This window comes from Musa acuminata, chromosome BXJ3-3, assembly GCF_036884655.1.
Source record: "Musa acuminata AAA Group cultivar baxijiao chromosome BXJ3-3, Cavendish_Baxijiao_AAA, whole genome shotgun sequence".
In the NCBI taxonomy this organism is placed as follows: domain Eukaryota; kingdom Viridiplantae; phylum Streptophyta; class Magnoliopsida; order Zingiberales; family Musaceae; genus Musa; species Musa acuminata.
Genome location: NC_088351.1, coordinates 32402338 through 32417266, shown reverse-complemented (window position 1 = coordinate 32417266; position 14929 = coordinate 32402338). Strand labels below are relative to the sequence as shown.

At 37.7% G+C, this 14929-nt stretch overlaps 1 protein-coding gene across 1 annotated transcript; it reads right to left on the bottom strand.

Annotated features, from left to right (window-relative positions):
- Positions 1-3039: 3039 nt before the first annotated feature.
- On the bottom strand, positions 3040-14367 carry LOC135634013 (PTI1-like tyrosine-protein kinase 3). The gene is made up of 8 exons (XM_065144130.1): positions 14183-14367; positions 12873-13008; positions 9875-10122; positions 9599-9725; positions 9199-9472; positions 7248-7380; positions 3658-3744; positions 3040-3485 (listed from the first exon to the last, which is right to left on the bottom strand). The coding sequence occupies exons 2-8, from the start codon at positions 12964-12966 to the stop codon at positions 3339-3341; spliced, it is 1110 nt and encodes a 369-aa protein (XP_065000202.1). The 5' UTR covers positions 12967-13008; positions 14183-14367; the 3' UTR covers positions 3040-3338.
- Between the last annotated feature and the right edge of the window lie 562 nt (positions 14368-14929).

Here is a 14929-nt window from a genome sequence, read left to right as displayed (position 1 = left end):
TGGAAACATGTGTTCTTGTTGGCCAAGAGCATCCCAACCACTTACAAAGAATGGAGAAAGAACAGGAATGAGAATGAAGATAAGGCTGAGGGATAGATGGAAAAAGAAAAGTGAATCCTGTGGTTACTAAAATTTCCTTATCATAATTATCTTTGTGGATCCGAATTTGATCTTATTACTTCAGTTTTTGTAACATTGATTTGTTCTTGATTATATGTTATTTTTCACTAGTGAAAAGAATATTCACTGTAATAAGAACAGGCATAAGAAATAGTTGTAGAAAGCATGTATAAGACTGAAAGCTAATAGGAAGAATCCTAAATCATGCTCAAATGCTATACTCCAAGCCTTGCAGAATACATCCTAAATTACAATAAGCCACAGTTAGTACAAGAGCCAAAATTTGTAGACAACGGCAAGCTATAACTAAACCCGACAGGAGATCAACCTAAACCAGTCTGATGTGAAATTTATTGAATACATGCAAACCAAAGCTCCACAAGAAAGAGAGAACATGCATATATCAGAGATAAAACCTGCAAAGAACAGGAACAGTACACCATCAGAGGATTGAATAGCTGAATCCCTTTTTATCTTAAGATTGAGCATTTTTATGCATTGTCTGTTGATGATAAGGATGTTCATATACTACCTCTGTTGTGGCTTGAGAAATAAGCCAACATAAAGATCAACAGAAATTAGAATCAGATTATGAGTTTATTTAACTAATGAATGAGAAAAATGGTCATCTTCAATTCAGGGAGAAAGTTTACCTATTCATTTCAGTAGTCATGAAATAAATCACAGCATCTGCTCCTTTAGGGTCCAAAGAAAAAGAAATAAAAATAGAAAGAGACTGATCATTTGCAGGCTCTGATCTTGAAATAATATGCAAACTTCTATTTTCTTTTTTTTTTAAATTGCCTTGGCATGAGCAGCCTCTGATCATTTGCAGCAAAATGCAGAGTGGAATGGTCTTTATCATAGCTTTGGTCTTTTGTTTAATGCAAATTTAGCTAATGTATCTTAGTGATCTCTTCTATCAAAATCTTAGAACTCAGAGCTCAAGAAGGTCAGAAGCCAAATGAAATAATAATTATACAATAATACGTATACGTATTTGATTTCTCAAAAGTCGAAATTTTTGTAGTAATTATACAATAATAATTGGACACTGCTGTGTCAACAGGAAGCCAAGAGTTTATTTTTCCTATTTATTTTACTGAATGTAAATCACTACTGTATTTGATGACTTATCTTTCGTCGCAGAATAAATTACATATATGTGGAACTTACTATAGATTTTTTTTGTGAAACTCCCCATTGACATCAGAGATGATCGAAACGGCATATATAGAACCGTTCAACGAGATAGTGCTTTTTCAAATCTCTCAAAATGAAATCTACAAATATATGTCACCCTTTTAAATAGTGCAAATATCTAAATTTCACCATTTAAGAAATTTAAGAAACCCTTTGTGGATGGATACTAACACTTGTTTCATATGCAATTTAAGAAACCACTTCTTCCTTAGTTTACATTAATGTGTAATTTAAACCGATTAATTTCAGGTTTCACGAATTAATATGCAAATGCCGTACCCCTATTCAGCCCTTCAGAAAATTTCTTTTTGGCATAACATGAACTCATCATAGGTTATTCATAACAGCTAACGTGTCATTTGCTTTTCAATCAAATGCTGAGCATCTTACGAGTCCAATATATCTACACACGCACACACAGGTCTCCAAAGCAATAATGTTGTTAGCCATGAGCAAAGTTGTGACGAGATTGCTGGCCATCCTGTTCATCCTTCGACTCATCTCCACCACCCCCCTCGACGCTCGGCGTCCGGGGAAGGGCGGCTGCGACGAACCGTACGTGGTAGCGGAAGGCGAGACACTGCAGACCATCAGCGTGTTCATCAGGCAAACATGAAGGCACCCAAGGTGCCCTTTTGCCTGTGTCGCCTCTCTCTCTCTCTCTGTGTTACCTGTGCGTCTCATGTAAGTGGATTATTTTGGAAGGCTTGATATGTCAGTAGATCTTCTTCTATGTATCTCCTGTATGTTTTACCTCAAGTCTAAAGAATCAGCTTTGTGTCTTAGAGTCGGCATTTCTCCTACTTCTCGCCATAATTCATGACGCCGAATGGGATCGAAACCAAACTAGCAGATTACATTCACGAACAGGTCTTCAACAACAACAGCTGAATACACCTATGCACTGAGTTAGTACAACCAAACGAATGGATTATATTGGTAGTTGAACCTAACCATAGATATATTATGTAGGTGAACATTATATTATATATATATATATATATAGTTTTTTAAGGTAAAAGCAAACTGAATGATAAGTTTCCAATTGTCAAACCTTCTTGAGCTCCTGATGATATTGAAATAGTGAAGATGTTTGAGCTGGAAGATAGTATTCTAAAATTGCATAGAAAGAAACTCATCAATTGATCTTATGTGGTCAAATTGATTGTTTTTGGTAGAGTAGAAACTATAAATCAGCATAGAAAAGAGGTCACCTGCTTAGGCAAAAAATGCATGGGGGTATTTTGGTCATTGTAAATTGCTATGCAGACAATAACATAGTTGGAACTGTAGAGATGTCACAAATCAAATGCTCAGCAAAGACTGACGACCTATAATCATCTCCGCTGCAGAATGGTTAGCTCACACACACAGACACTAAAGCTTAGAGTAAATCAAGCAATTCATGGAACACCATCAAGTACTGCAATAGAGATAAAAGAGTTGAGAACGTAGACAAAACAAATTCTTCCATTTTGGCTGCTAGATTCGCAATAACTTTTCGTGTGACATGTAAGAGGAACAAATGATGATCCAGGGCATGCAACTCCTGCTAATGCGGGATCGGATGTGCTCTTGATTGCATTCTATCACCTGAATGCAGCAGGTTGATAAGCTACCACCACTAGTACTGCACATAAGGCACATCTAAAAGATTAGAGCCATTAGAAGCATTAGGTCAGAAACAGATGTTTCCCCAGCAACAGACAGGCCAAATAGTGAATATTGCAGCCTTTATGATACTTCAGTATTCCATGTAGTCTTCCACAACTGTCTGGAAAAAGAGCAACGACTGAGGTGCTCAACAAATAAACAACAAAAATCCCCATTCACAAGAATCTCATTGATGATGACTTGTACAACGCCACAAACTAGAACACTCTTGAAGCACTCAAAGCAAATTGGAGGCTTGTATTAGGATCATAGATGAGGTTTAAAGATTTGCTAAACAACTATCCTAGCAGAAAATCAACATACCAATGAAGTCTGATGATATGCATAATAATCATTACAGATCAGGCATCTGGAGCTTGGGAAGGAACAGCCGCGGGTGGGGGAGCCGGCTTATTTACGAGAAGAGGAGAGAGTGCTTTTACCACAATGCTCATATTGGGCCGAAACTCAGCTTCGTATTGGACACATAGAGCTGCCACTGCTGCCAGCTGCAAGAACAAATAAAATCAAAACTAGTCATCCTTGAAACATCCTATGGATGTAGGATTTAGTAAACAGTGCTCTATATATGGTTTTGGAAAGCAACTCCAACTAAGCCCCAGATCCAAACCATTAGGCGGGAAAAAAAGTTCACTTGTACATAATAGATAAGAGCAAGACCTTCGCAACCCCTTTTGCTGGGTAATCTCCCTTCAATCTTGGATCTACACATTGTTTGACTTTATCCTCACTCAGTCTAGGAGTTGCCTGTGAAGGGGGTAGAAAGAACATCAATATAGAGGTATCTAATTCTCAATTCATAAGACATGCTTGATCTTCATGTAGATACAAGTGCCAACATGTGTAAAACACATCCACAAGGTCAAAGTAACTAAGTCTCAATTTGTAAGGGATGCCTGATTTGCATTGTACTAGCACCAACATATGTATAGCACATCACCAAGGTCAATGTCCAAATCGGTGCAGTACTCACAGGTGCAAGAGAGTTATGAGACAACAAATTGGCGTAAGCACTATCACATTTGCATTCAACATTGTCGCAACACTTGGTTGCAAATAAGGCATGAAACATGTAAACCAGCAACAACCTGCTTGTCCATGAGGGAGAACTATGTATACACACAATAAAATGCCATCAATGTGTGTAACTTGTTAAAAAAGAAAAACAAGTTCAGGGCTCATTGATGCTCGGCAACTATGTCCAACTATGCATCAAACTTTATTTAGAATGTTGACTAAAAAGGCAATGATAGAGAGGCATAAAATGATGTGCTGCTAGCATTGTAGGCTATTCCTGTTAAATTCTAAGTTGCTAGAATGAATTTCCGGTAAAAATTCACAGGTCCTGTCAGAAAGATCCTCAGAATATCTTGTTTTGTATACAGCCAAGGTTCTTAGAAAGACTGACTTAAAGAAAAAGGGGATGATTGAAGCCACCTTTGTCAAATAAGCAGCTGGCTACAAAGTGTCAAATGACAAGTCTCGAATGAAATATAACCAAGTCTCTGGAATCAGATACATGAAATCAAAAGGTTGGTTTATTTCAACAATTATAAGACCTCTTTAGCTTATCAAAATGAATGTTTTTCCTTTCTTCCTTTACCCTAGATAGTGCCCCCTAGTTTCATTTTTCCAAGATAGTGCTCCTAATTTTTGTAATCCTGAAAATGCCCCTCCCTTGCCTGTCATCGCCTCCACCCACTGCCTCTGCCCTTCCACTGTTCTCTGAGGCGGGGGCAACACCTCCACTGCCCTTCCTCTGATCCATGGGGCAGAGATGACACGACCACGAGGCCTCCACCGTGTTGCCTCCCATCGTGCTCGCCACCTCCGCACCTTTCCCGCCCGTTGCACCCGTCGCCTCCACTCCCTGCCTGTCACCATGAGGCCCCACCCGTCATGCCCATCAAGCCCCTCACCTCTGCCTTTCCCCACCATTCCCTATCTGTCGCATTCGCTGCCTCCGCCCTTCCTTTGATCTGTGGGGTAGAGGAGGAGGCCTTGCGATGAGGGCCTCGTGGCCTTGTGATGGATGCATTGCCTCCGCCCCACGGAGCAAAGGAAGGGCGAAGGTGACGAGAACAACAGGTGGAGGCAGCGACGGGGAAGGGAGGCGCCACCAGCTAGGCAAAGTCAGTCGAGGCGACAACAAGGGAAGGGAAGGGAATTTTCAAGATCACAGAAATTAGGGACACTATCTGGGAAAAACAAAAACAAGGCATAATTGAAGTATTTTCAAAGGACATCTCAGCCATCTCAAAAATTTAGAAAGTCATCTCAGACAATGCAAAAAGACAATTGTCAGCTTAATCACCTCAAAACAAAACTTTAGCTTTGTCAAAAAAAGAACAGAGAAAAACAAAAGAATAAAGCAATAGCAACAGACTTTTGAACACTCAGACTCTTTCACTTCTCTATAAAAAACCCCCTAGTCTATCTTGTTAGGGCCAAATACTTCTAAACACTTGACTGTTTCCCTCTTCTATAAAACCCCCCTAGTCCATCTGGTAAGGGCAACAGCAACAAGAGAACTACACCTTACTCTCATAAGTCATAAGCACACTTAGGCTTCCTTCTCCCTCCTAAAAGAAAAGAGTCTAAAAGAAAGTTTATCTTTTGTCTTGAATTATATAGTAATTTTTTTTATGAATATTTTCTTTTGGTGTTTGCTTAAACACCTAAGTAGCCCTATATAAGTTTGTTGGCACATTCTTTTGTAAAAGAAACTATTGGACACTGATCAAAGCATTCAAGTTGGTTCCTTTAGCAAAACATCTTAGCAAAATATTTATAACCAAGATAAGACCAGTAGGTTGTTCATACCAACACTTGAACTTTTAAACTGAAGGTTCTTTTCAACTTTTAAATGTTTATGTTATTTTTGAAGATACTAAATATTGCTTAATTGAACCCGCAGATTTTTGTGGATTCAGGGTTTAGACTATTTATTAGGGTCTAGGTTTATTTACTAGGGCTTATTTTATTTTGACTATTTATTAAAGTTTTATTTAGGGTCTAGATTTTGGGGCTTAGTATTTATGATTTCAACTAATTGTTTTTTTATTATACGAATTTTAGGTAAACTCAGAAGTAGTCGAACTATGTGGTTTGTCAAAACTATCTCAGGTCATGCCTATATTTAGGAAATTTATATTATATTGTACAACAATATTCACCCATTCTATTTCAAGTTTCTTTAAGGTTTACGTTAATAAGGATTGTTATTTCAGTCAAATATTATTTCAGTCAAATATTTTGTTGTGCACTAATACAGACCAAGGGAGCAACATTATGAATGATGAGCAAATTTTGTCTATGATGGTGGATCCCATGTCTACTTTCTAACCTCTCTTGCAAATGCATTTAGAACCACAATAACTATTTGTAGCCCCTGACTATTTGGGTTTGGCTGCATAAACCCTTTCTCACCACTGAATTATGTTATGGACAATGTTACTAGTTAATTCAAAGGCCTCAAATTAGAATTAATAATACAGTAAATCATAAAAAAAAAGACAAAAGTTTATCCTGTCACAAAAAAGAGCTTGCTCAAACGTTTTCATGGTACGTGTTCTGCTTATCATCCTGTAAGAAAAATGGGCCTTTGATATAGTGAAACACCAGAAATTTGTGATGGTGCTATCAGATATCATAGACAAGAATGTAAGGATTAGGTGGCAACCATTCAAAATGTTAAATAACTTGATATAAGGACAATATATATAAGAGCACAAAACAATCTGGTTCAGTAATCATCCAGTAACCCAGGACACAAAATTTCAGTACCATATAGATTTAATAATTTGAAGACAAGGACCTAAACATGAGATACATATGTCAAATTACAATTATAGTTGAGTGAAATAATACAATTGTTATCATAATGCAAGCATTGTAACCAGATATACATGTAAAGTTTTCATAGATGACTCACGTAGTCAGCTTAAGATATTTTGACTATTCTACTTCTGTATTCATGACTCTATGACCAGTTAATATTCAAAGGAATCAGCAGCCTTTTCACCAGTTCATGAGACATAAATTAGGGGCTGAAAGTCATCCTGTCCTAATTCACCTCTCTTGTTTCATAATCTTTTCTTTTCTGCTATTGATCTATTCATGTGGATGGATCACAGTGTCTCCAACTAATAAGTTCCTTTCTTACTCTTGAATACATGAGACTAACAAAGAATGAAAACAAATAAATACTCAACTAAAAACAACTCAGGATATAAATCTTACTAGCTTACCCAAGTAACAAGACTCTGCTGCCCTCTAGGCATGGTATGATCCACAGGTTTTCTACCAGTCAGCAGTTCTAAAAGAACAACTCCAAAGCTATATACATCACTCTTCTGTGTCAGCTGGCCTGTCATAGCATACCTGCATAATACTGCATGTATCACTATATACAAAAAGGAAAATACAGGAGAGATATGAATCATGCAACATTATTTACTGTGCTTTGCAGATCTTGATTCATCTACTACAGATAATTTTTATTGCACTTGACACAAAGTATATGAAAAAGATCATGGAGGAAAATAATTTTCTTTGCGGTAACCATAAAGGATTCATAACAGTTATCACAAATTATGAGAAAAGTACAAATAACAAGATAGGTTAATACTTCAGCCTTCAACAATGTTTACTTTTTCAGTTTCTTCTATGTCTACTTCATCATGAATGTAATAAATTCTAATAGTTTTACTAAACCTTCCCAAACTATGGCAAATTAATTCAAAATGTCTCTAACAAAGCCAACCAGTGACGTAATAAATGGGTTTTTTTAACATCACAGCTTGGTTTAATAGCATAGCCAATACAAACATGGAATGGAACTTGGCAATCTTGTGAACCATAATTAGAGGATTTTCAAGGAGTACCAAGTACTTACACAAGGCCATCTAGTATATCCTGATATTAAAATTTGAACTTAAGTGAGGTAACCGAACATAAAAACAAGGAATGTCATATAGCTTATCGAACCCATAACGGTTCTTTGTCGAACTGGGACAAACCAATGTTTTGAAGACGAAGAAGGAGAAGAGTAAAGAGCAATGGAGAAAGAGGAGGAAGATGAAGGAAGAAAAGGAGGTGACGGAGGAAAAGAAGGGAGGAAGTAGAGAAAGCAGAAGGAAGAAGAGGACTAAGCATTCCAAGGAGGTAGGCAATGGCGAACAACAATGGTGGCGGCGATGGCAAGTGACAATGGCAACGACGATGTCGGTCCACAATCCCAACGGCAATAGTGATCAATAGCGGCGACAATGTCGGACCACAATCCCAACAAGAAGAGGGCTTGTGTTTGCAAGCTCTAATCCATGTAATATTTTTTTGTTTTTATATTGGGTTGGACCAAACTGCCCAAAGCGAGGCCATCTATGTATCTAGATCAGTATGTACCGCATGCTTCGTACCTCTAGGCAAAATGGGCTTCCTTGCATAAAAGTTCGACTATATGGTGACTTCAAGTATGCTTGGAGTTTTGTCCACCATCAATATTGATGTTATGTCCCTTAATCATAAAAGGTAACAGATAATCAATCCAGCTATTGTTGGTCATAAAACAAAATCGTAATATTTTGTACCTTTGCAAAGTCAAATAGGATTCTGGATACTACTAGTCTACTACAACAAAAATAACAAGCCATAAATCCATAATCAACCATTTAGGAATTCTAGATGCATAGCAAAAATTAAATTCTTTGTCATGGAACAAGACGATTTTCAAATAAGACTTTCAACTTTCAGTTGACTTAATCACCACCAGGAGCCACTAGAGGTAATGCCAACTTTCACAGTTGACTTAATCATCACAGGCAACCACTCAAGGTAATGTTGACTCTCACAGACCTGATGAGTGGCACTCATGTGTTCAGACTTCAGCTACATGGCAACCCTCCATGATGTTTTATATCTATCAACATGTCTCAAAAGTTAAAATAAAAAATAAACTAACAAACCAAAATGTTTTATATTTATTCTAAAAGTTACTCAGGAGTATTACTGAAAGTAGCTAAATAAGCAACACAATTACCAAATTTTTTTTACCAACACAATAGCCTGCCCTTGATTGGGCCAACCATAATTACTAGATTATGAAGACTATAAGCAACATGACTATCAAAATGAGTAAATAAATTCTTGTAACTAAGTAAGGTCAAATACAACTGCACATTATCCAAGTTGAGTAATTACTCTGGTGCATGATAACCAAAAGTTCCCAGGACTCGAGTAGAATGAAGACGAGCAGCCATATCAGGAGCCTGATTTAAGAGGTTAAAATCTGCAATTTTGGCCCTAAAGTCATCGAATAGAAGGATATTGCTCGATCTGATATCCCGATGTATTATGGAAGGCTGAACTTTCTCATGAAGATACTCTAACCCTTTTGCTGCATCAACAGCTATTCTCACTCGTTGCATCCAGTCCAAAACTGGACCAGGTTGTGCACCTTGGACTCCTTTTCTGCCTGTGGTTTGGAAATAAGTTAGATTCTTGAACTGTTGTGTACATAATTTACCAGATAACATAAATAAGCTATTCAAAGGATAAGAACATTAAATTATGTGGACAAATTAGCAGATATATCTTATACCATGCAAAACATCATGCAAAGAGCCCATGGTTGCAAACTCATAGGCTAACAATCGCATATTTCCTTCAACACAATATCCCAGCATTTCAACAAAGTTTTCATGCTTCAACCTTGACACCATAGAGACCTAATGTCAGAAAAAAAAAAAAAGCTGCAGTTAATTATGTGATGTGTTTTTGTTATTGAACAGATGATCGCTGTCCTTCCACAAACAAGTTAACCTTAATCAAAAGGAGAAGCAAAATAGATGTTTATCACTTGCAAGTATAAGAAAACCTGAGTCAAAAATTCAGCGGAGTTGTCTTCTGATGAAGTATCAAGTTTTTTCACAGCAACCTGCTTCCCATTGTCTAGAACTGCAAAGTACACCCTTCCGTATGATCCTTCACCAACCAAAGACTTTGACCCAAAACTATCAGTCTTCTCGTTCAATACCTCTAAAGACAACATAGGCACCTCAATAGGAGGTGGTGCCTTTGGGGCTTCACTTTTAGGAGCAGCAGAATATTTTGAACCTTTGTGTCCTGGAATGACAAAAGAAAGAAAACCTTGGTTAACATAAAAGCAGAAGTAGCATCAATCAAAAAAGTTGTGTAGATGACAAATAATTTTAGACCAAGTTTAGAAAAACATCACATGGTGTTTAACTAGAAATGCTTATGTTGCATCTACTATGTTTGAACCAAGGTTTTCAATTTCGATGTGTACCGCCCGATATGTATCGATACACAAACCGTCCTCTACTGGGCAATACTAGTGTTTTGACCGGTATCGAGGTGTACTGACTGGTACCACCCCGGATTTCGACCGTTGCCGAGACATACCAATCGGTATGCCCTGGCGTGGTAGGTGAAATTATTTTTAAGGTTTTAGGATGTACCATCAGTACGCCCTAGTGTACCAACGGTATATACCGGTACGTACTGTACCTAGCAGAGCTCGGTACGCCGATACAGACCGGTATTCAAAACCCTGGTTTGAACAATTATGAAAAGAACAAATATACGTAGCACATAAAGTTTTTGAAAGAACCACTTGATGCAATGACAACCAGACATTAATTTGATGATAATGCACACACAATGGCAGCCTCTAGATGAAGCATTCAAGGATTTCCAGCTTACAAGATGCTTTTTCCATGTAATCCACTTTGACAATGAATCCACATACAAAAAAAAAAGAAGTTGATTCATATAAGTCCTATTAACTAATTAAAGCCTTGACTCAATGTAAATCAAGACCTAATTAAAGATCAAGAAGCTCTATAGCTGAGTAAACATGATCTAAATATTTGAGTATGATGGGTGTTATGAGTTAAATACACTTAATATATACATTTAGTTGCAAAGAATTAGTTTATAATAGTTTTTAAAAGTGACAGCTCTAACAAGCATTTTCAAATTCGAGAAGACCTCACAACCTATTAAATTACTAAGCAAAATAACTTTTGTTACCCTTCTAAAACCCACTAACAGGAACCTAACTCTCAAAATATGAGTCCTAATAATAATAAAATAGCATCCATTACCATACATGGCACTCTAGGACACTGATGGATAATCGCACATGAGTCAGTCTGCCAAGTAAACTCTTGGCAAGCATTTAATGTCATTTTTTAACATCAGCATCAATGAGACACATCCTTGTCAACATCTACCACTGATAAACCCACCTCATAACATCAATGAGCAGTCATCATGATACCTCAATAACAATTCTCTCGGTGACTGACCGACATGGACCATGGATATCCATGTGGTCGAGTGAGGGACAAAGTCATCCTCCAAGCTGTGCACTTATTCCTTTCTTCAACTTCATTTATTCTCCTCAACTCCCCTTTTTGCCTACTTTGCATCTATTGATCCACAAGTTCCCAACACAAGTTATGGCTTAAGCATTAGAGAGGGAACCCATCGAGCCCATTCGCAGCGCCCTTTCTGTTATTTTGCAAGTGGCACCTCCAAGCTCCAGTTAAGCAAGCCAATACCAGTGTGGTGCATGCTTGGAAAAGGATGAGGACTCAATCAGATTCAGCATCCTATATCAGTCGGATGATAAAAAGTGCATCATCAAGCACTAAATAGACTTAAAATTGAAGCTTTAAAACCAACTAAATTATATAGTAAAACAATTACAATGATTAGTTTAAGAATAACCGAAACATAAAAAAGTATCCAATTACAACTAAAAGTTGGTGAGGCTTAACTGGCCCTGTCTTTTTCTAACTAGGATGGGAAAAGGGTTTCTCCACTCCTATTCCACTAAGATTGAACTGTACAACATCCATTAAAACTAAAGACTTTCTTTCCCTCCAAAACCACATAGAAAACCTTCTTTTACAGGCAGATTATTGCACCATGCTAGACACAACTCGTATATTGCTAGATTAGACTCTAGATTTTGCTGGATTTCCAATCTGAAATACTATGCCAAGCTGTCCTGAGCTAAAACATATCGTACTAATTAACATTTGAGCTGTCTTAATGGTAAATAAGGCTAATAAAGGACAGCATATGCCCTGAATATGCCCTAAGCTGATTGGAGATGGTTGGATCCAAGATGGATTGTGATAAAAATCATCTGGTTTTGGGAGTTACTAGTCCATGTCAATAAACTATTTTTTTAACACTATTGTCTGCCATAAGATCATCTTCCTTTAAGCATACTTATGCAATTTTTGACCCCTTGTAAGAGTTCTATATAAACTTATATTCTATAAGTTCAAGCAATAGCTACATTACATAACAAAAGACATTGTCCAACAATATATCTTTCCTTTATCACGCTGGAGAATTCCAGTCAGATAAGGAGAAAAGACTACTTGCTAAAGCTTATACAATAAGGGAGTAGCTTAGGGAAAAAGAACCTTGCATGTGAATTCTCTCAAGGAAAAAGGACAAAAAGCCATCCTGCTACTCTTGTTTAGTCTAACTATCATTTCTGTTAGAGCAATAGATTATCTATTGTTTTTTAACTGAAATCCGTCCAATCAACTCAGTTTGATCTCTATTTCATCCTCCAAAATCAAAGAGCTGTCGGTCACACAAAATCTAAATTCTCCAGTGCATGCTCCTTCGACAAATACATCAAAAACCAACAAGCAGAGGTTTTATCACAGAGGGAATCTTGACAAAAAAAAAACAGCCAAGTTATGTTCTTTCTATAACTCCAGCTAATCAACAGACTTTATGCAACAAAATATGCAATTATCCTGTGACATATGTCATTATGAGAAAGCAATTCTAATCTGTGAATAGCAAAGAAAATAACATACCATCCGCATCATTTGTTGGGCTCTTCAGGTATTCATTCTCATGGGCCTGATAAGACTCATCCACATGACAAGAACAGCACAACCAACGTCGCATTTTATCCTTCTTCTCAGTGGATATTCTATGTAGCACATGTACCTTGATGCAACAAACAGACCATCAATACAAAGGTAGTCATATATATGCTGTGCTAAGTGCTGACAGTGAGAATGCTATACATCATGATTCTTAAAAGACACAAGCAAAAGTCTGTCTTGAGAAAATAAAGAAAAGATTGCAGACATCAGCAGAGAATATATATCTCAACAAGTATGAATCATTATTCAGAAGCAAACTTCACCTACAATTTTTTTGAAAATACACTGGGGCCATTATCATGTTCAGATTGACATATAACAGAAATACTAAGCTGAGATTTTGAGAAGCACGTAATTTGAACTTCCATTTCCGCCACAAAAGAGTCAACCCAAGCACAAGGTACACCATTGACGTACAATCATATTAATAAGAATAACCAGCTAAGGAATCACGTCATTAGCCAGCACAATTAATTACATGTGTGACTCAGTCTCCTACTCGAATTTGATGATAAACACGCTTACTTGATATGGGCCAGGGTTGCTCTATGATCTGGCATACCACATTAATCATTATACGCCCAAATAGTGACATCAGATAAATTTTGTGCAAGAAAATTAAAAAGACGGCATTTTTCTTGGCATGTACCTACATCAACAACGGAATCACAGCAGATTATGTAACAAGGGAACAGAAGCCGACAAGGCGGAATCTCACTCTGTTTAATTTCCAAAAAACAATGGTCAATTTGCAAATGATCGCTTTCAAACGAGAAAGTTATAGATCACACTCGCAATCCACGGAATTCCAGCACCTAATCAGATTTCATGAGAAGAACTAAAGAGAAATCGTCCAACCAAAGGCATAAAACAACCAAAAGCAAAGAAAAAGCAGGTAAACCGCAAAAAGTATCGATTTGCAGTCCGAGCGTAGAAGCAACCCAATGAAAAGGCTGCAAGAAGTGGGACCCGCTTATTTTCTGGGAGCAAAATAGAGAAGTCATACTTGATATTGAGGGTTGAAAACGACACTAAATCCGCCAAAATCAGCCCGATTCCCCACGAGATTTCCAAAGCTCGAATCAGTCGCAACAAGAAACATGTTCGACAGAAAAAGTAGTGCATAAAATCCGGACGCGTATGAGGAATCCGTGCGTGCCACTATCGCAAAGACATAATACGATGAATTGATCAAGACAAAGAGGGATCCTTGGTAAGGAGAAAAGGGGTCTCACCTGAAAACGGTAACCAGGAGCTCGAGGGAAGGCAACCTCGCTCCACCTCTAGGATTAGGGTTTCTTGAGAGAGAGAGAGAGAAGACGGATGCCTGAAAACAACAAGCGTTGCGATTGCGAACACGAGAGACAGAGAGAGAGAGCGAGCTATCTTAAGAAGCTGGTTGCTGCGACCAGCGTTGCGACTGCGAATACGAAAGACGGACGTCGCAACACTCTGTGATATTAACGAGTCCACCCCACCGAGTGTCTCACACGGATGTGCGCCACGTCCCATATCGTAACCTAAGTCTTATCTCAAGTCGGAACGTCGCGTTGTGCCCTTTGAGTCCACCGTCCGGCCTTCTCTTCCCTACCATCTTCCGCATTCACACTGAGGATCTTATCCAAAGTTGTCACCGACTAATCATGATCCAGCGGATTAGATGTAGAGAGTATGGTGGGCCCGAGAAAATCAACGGTTGATATGTCATATTAGAGGATTTATTTAAACGCATAATTGGAGCTTATTCGTGGTCTTTACTTTCTTTATATGTTTTTTATGTTCTTTCCATGATTGTCGTTCGCTTTTCTTTGGCAATATTTGTCTTAAATAATAATGGGGTATTTGTCTAGATGCCCCCAATATTTATGTTTTATCAGGAATATTCGTTTGTTTAAAATTTTTAAAATAATCTTTTAATCAATCTCACCCTTTATATTGATCCAATTAATTCAAACCCTACAGACCCAAATGCTAGTTTTGTT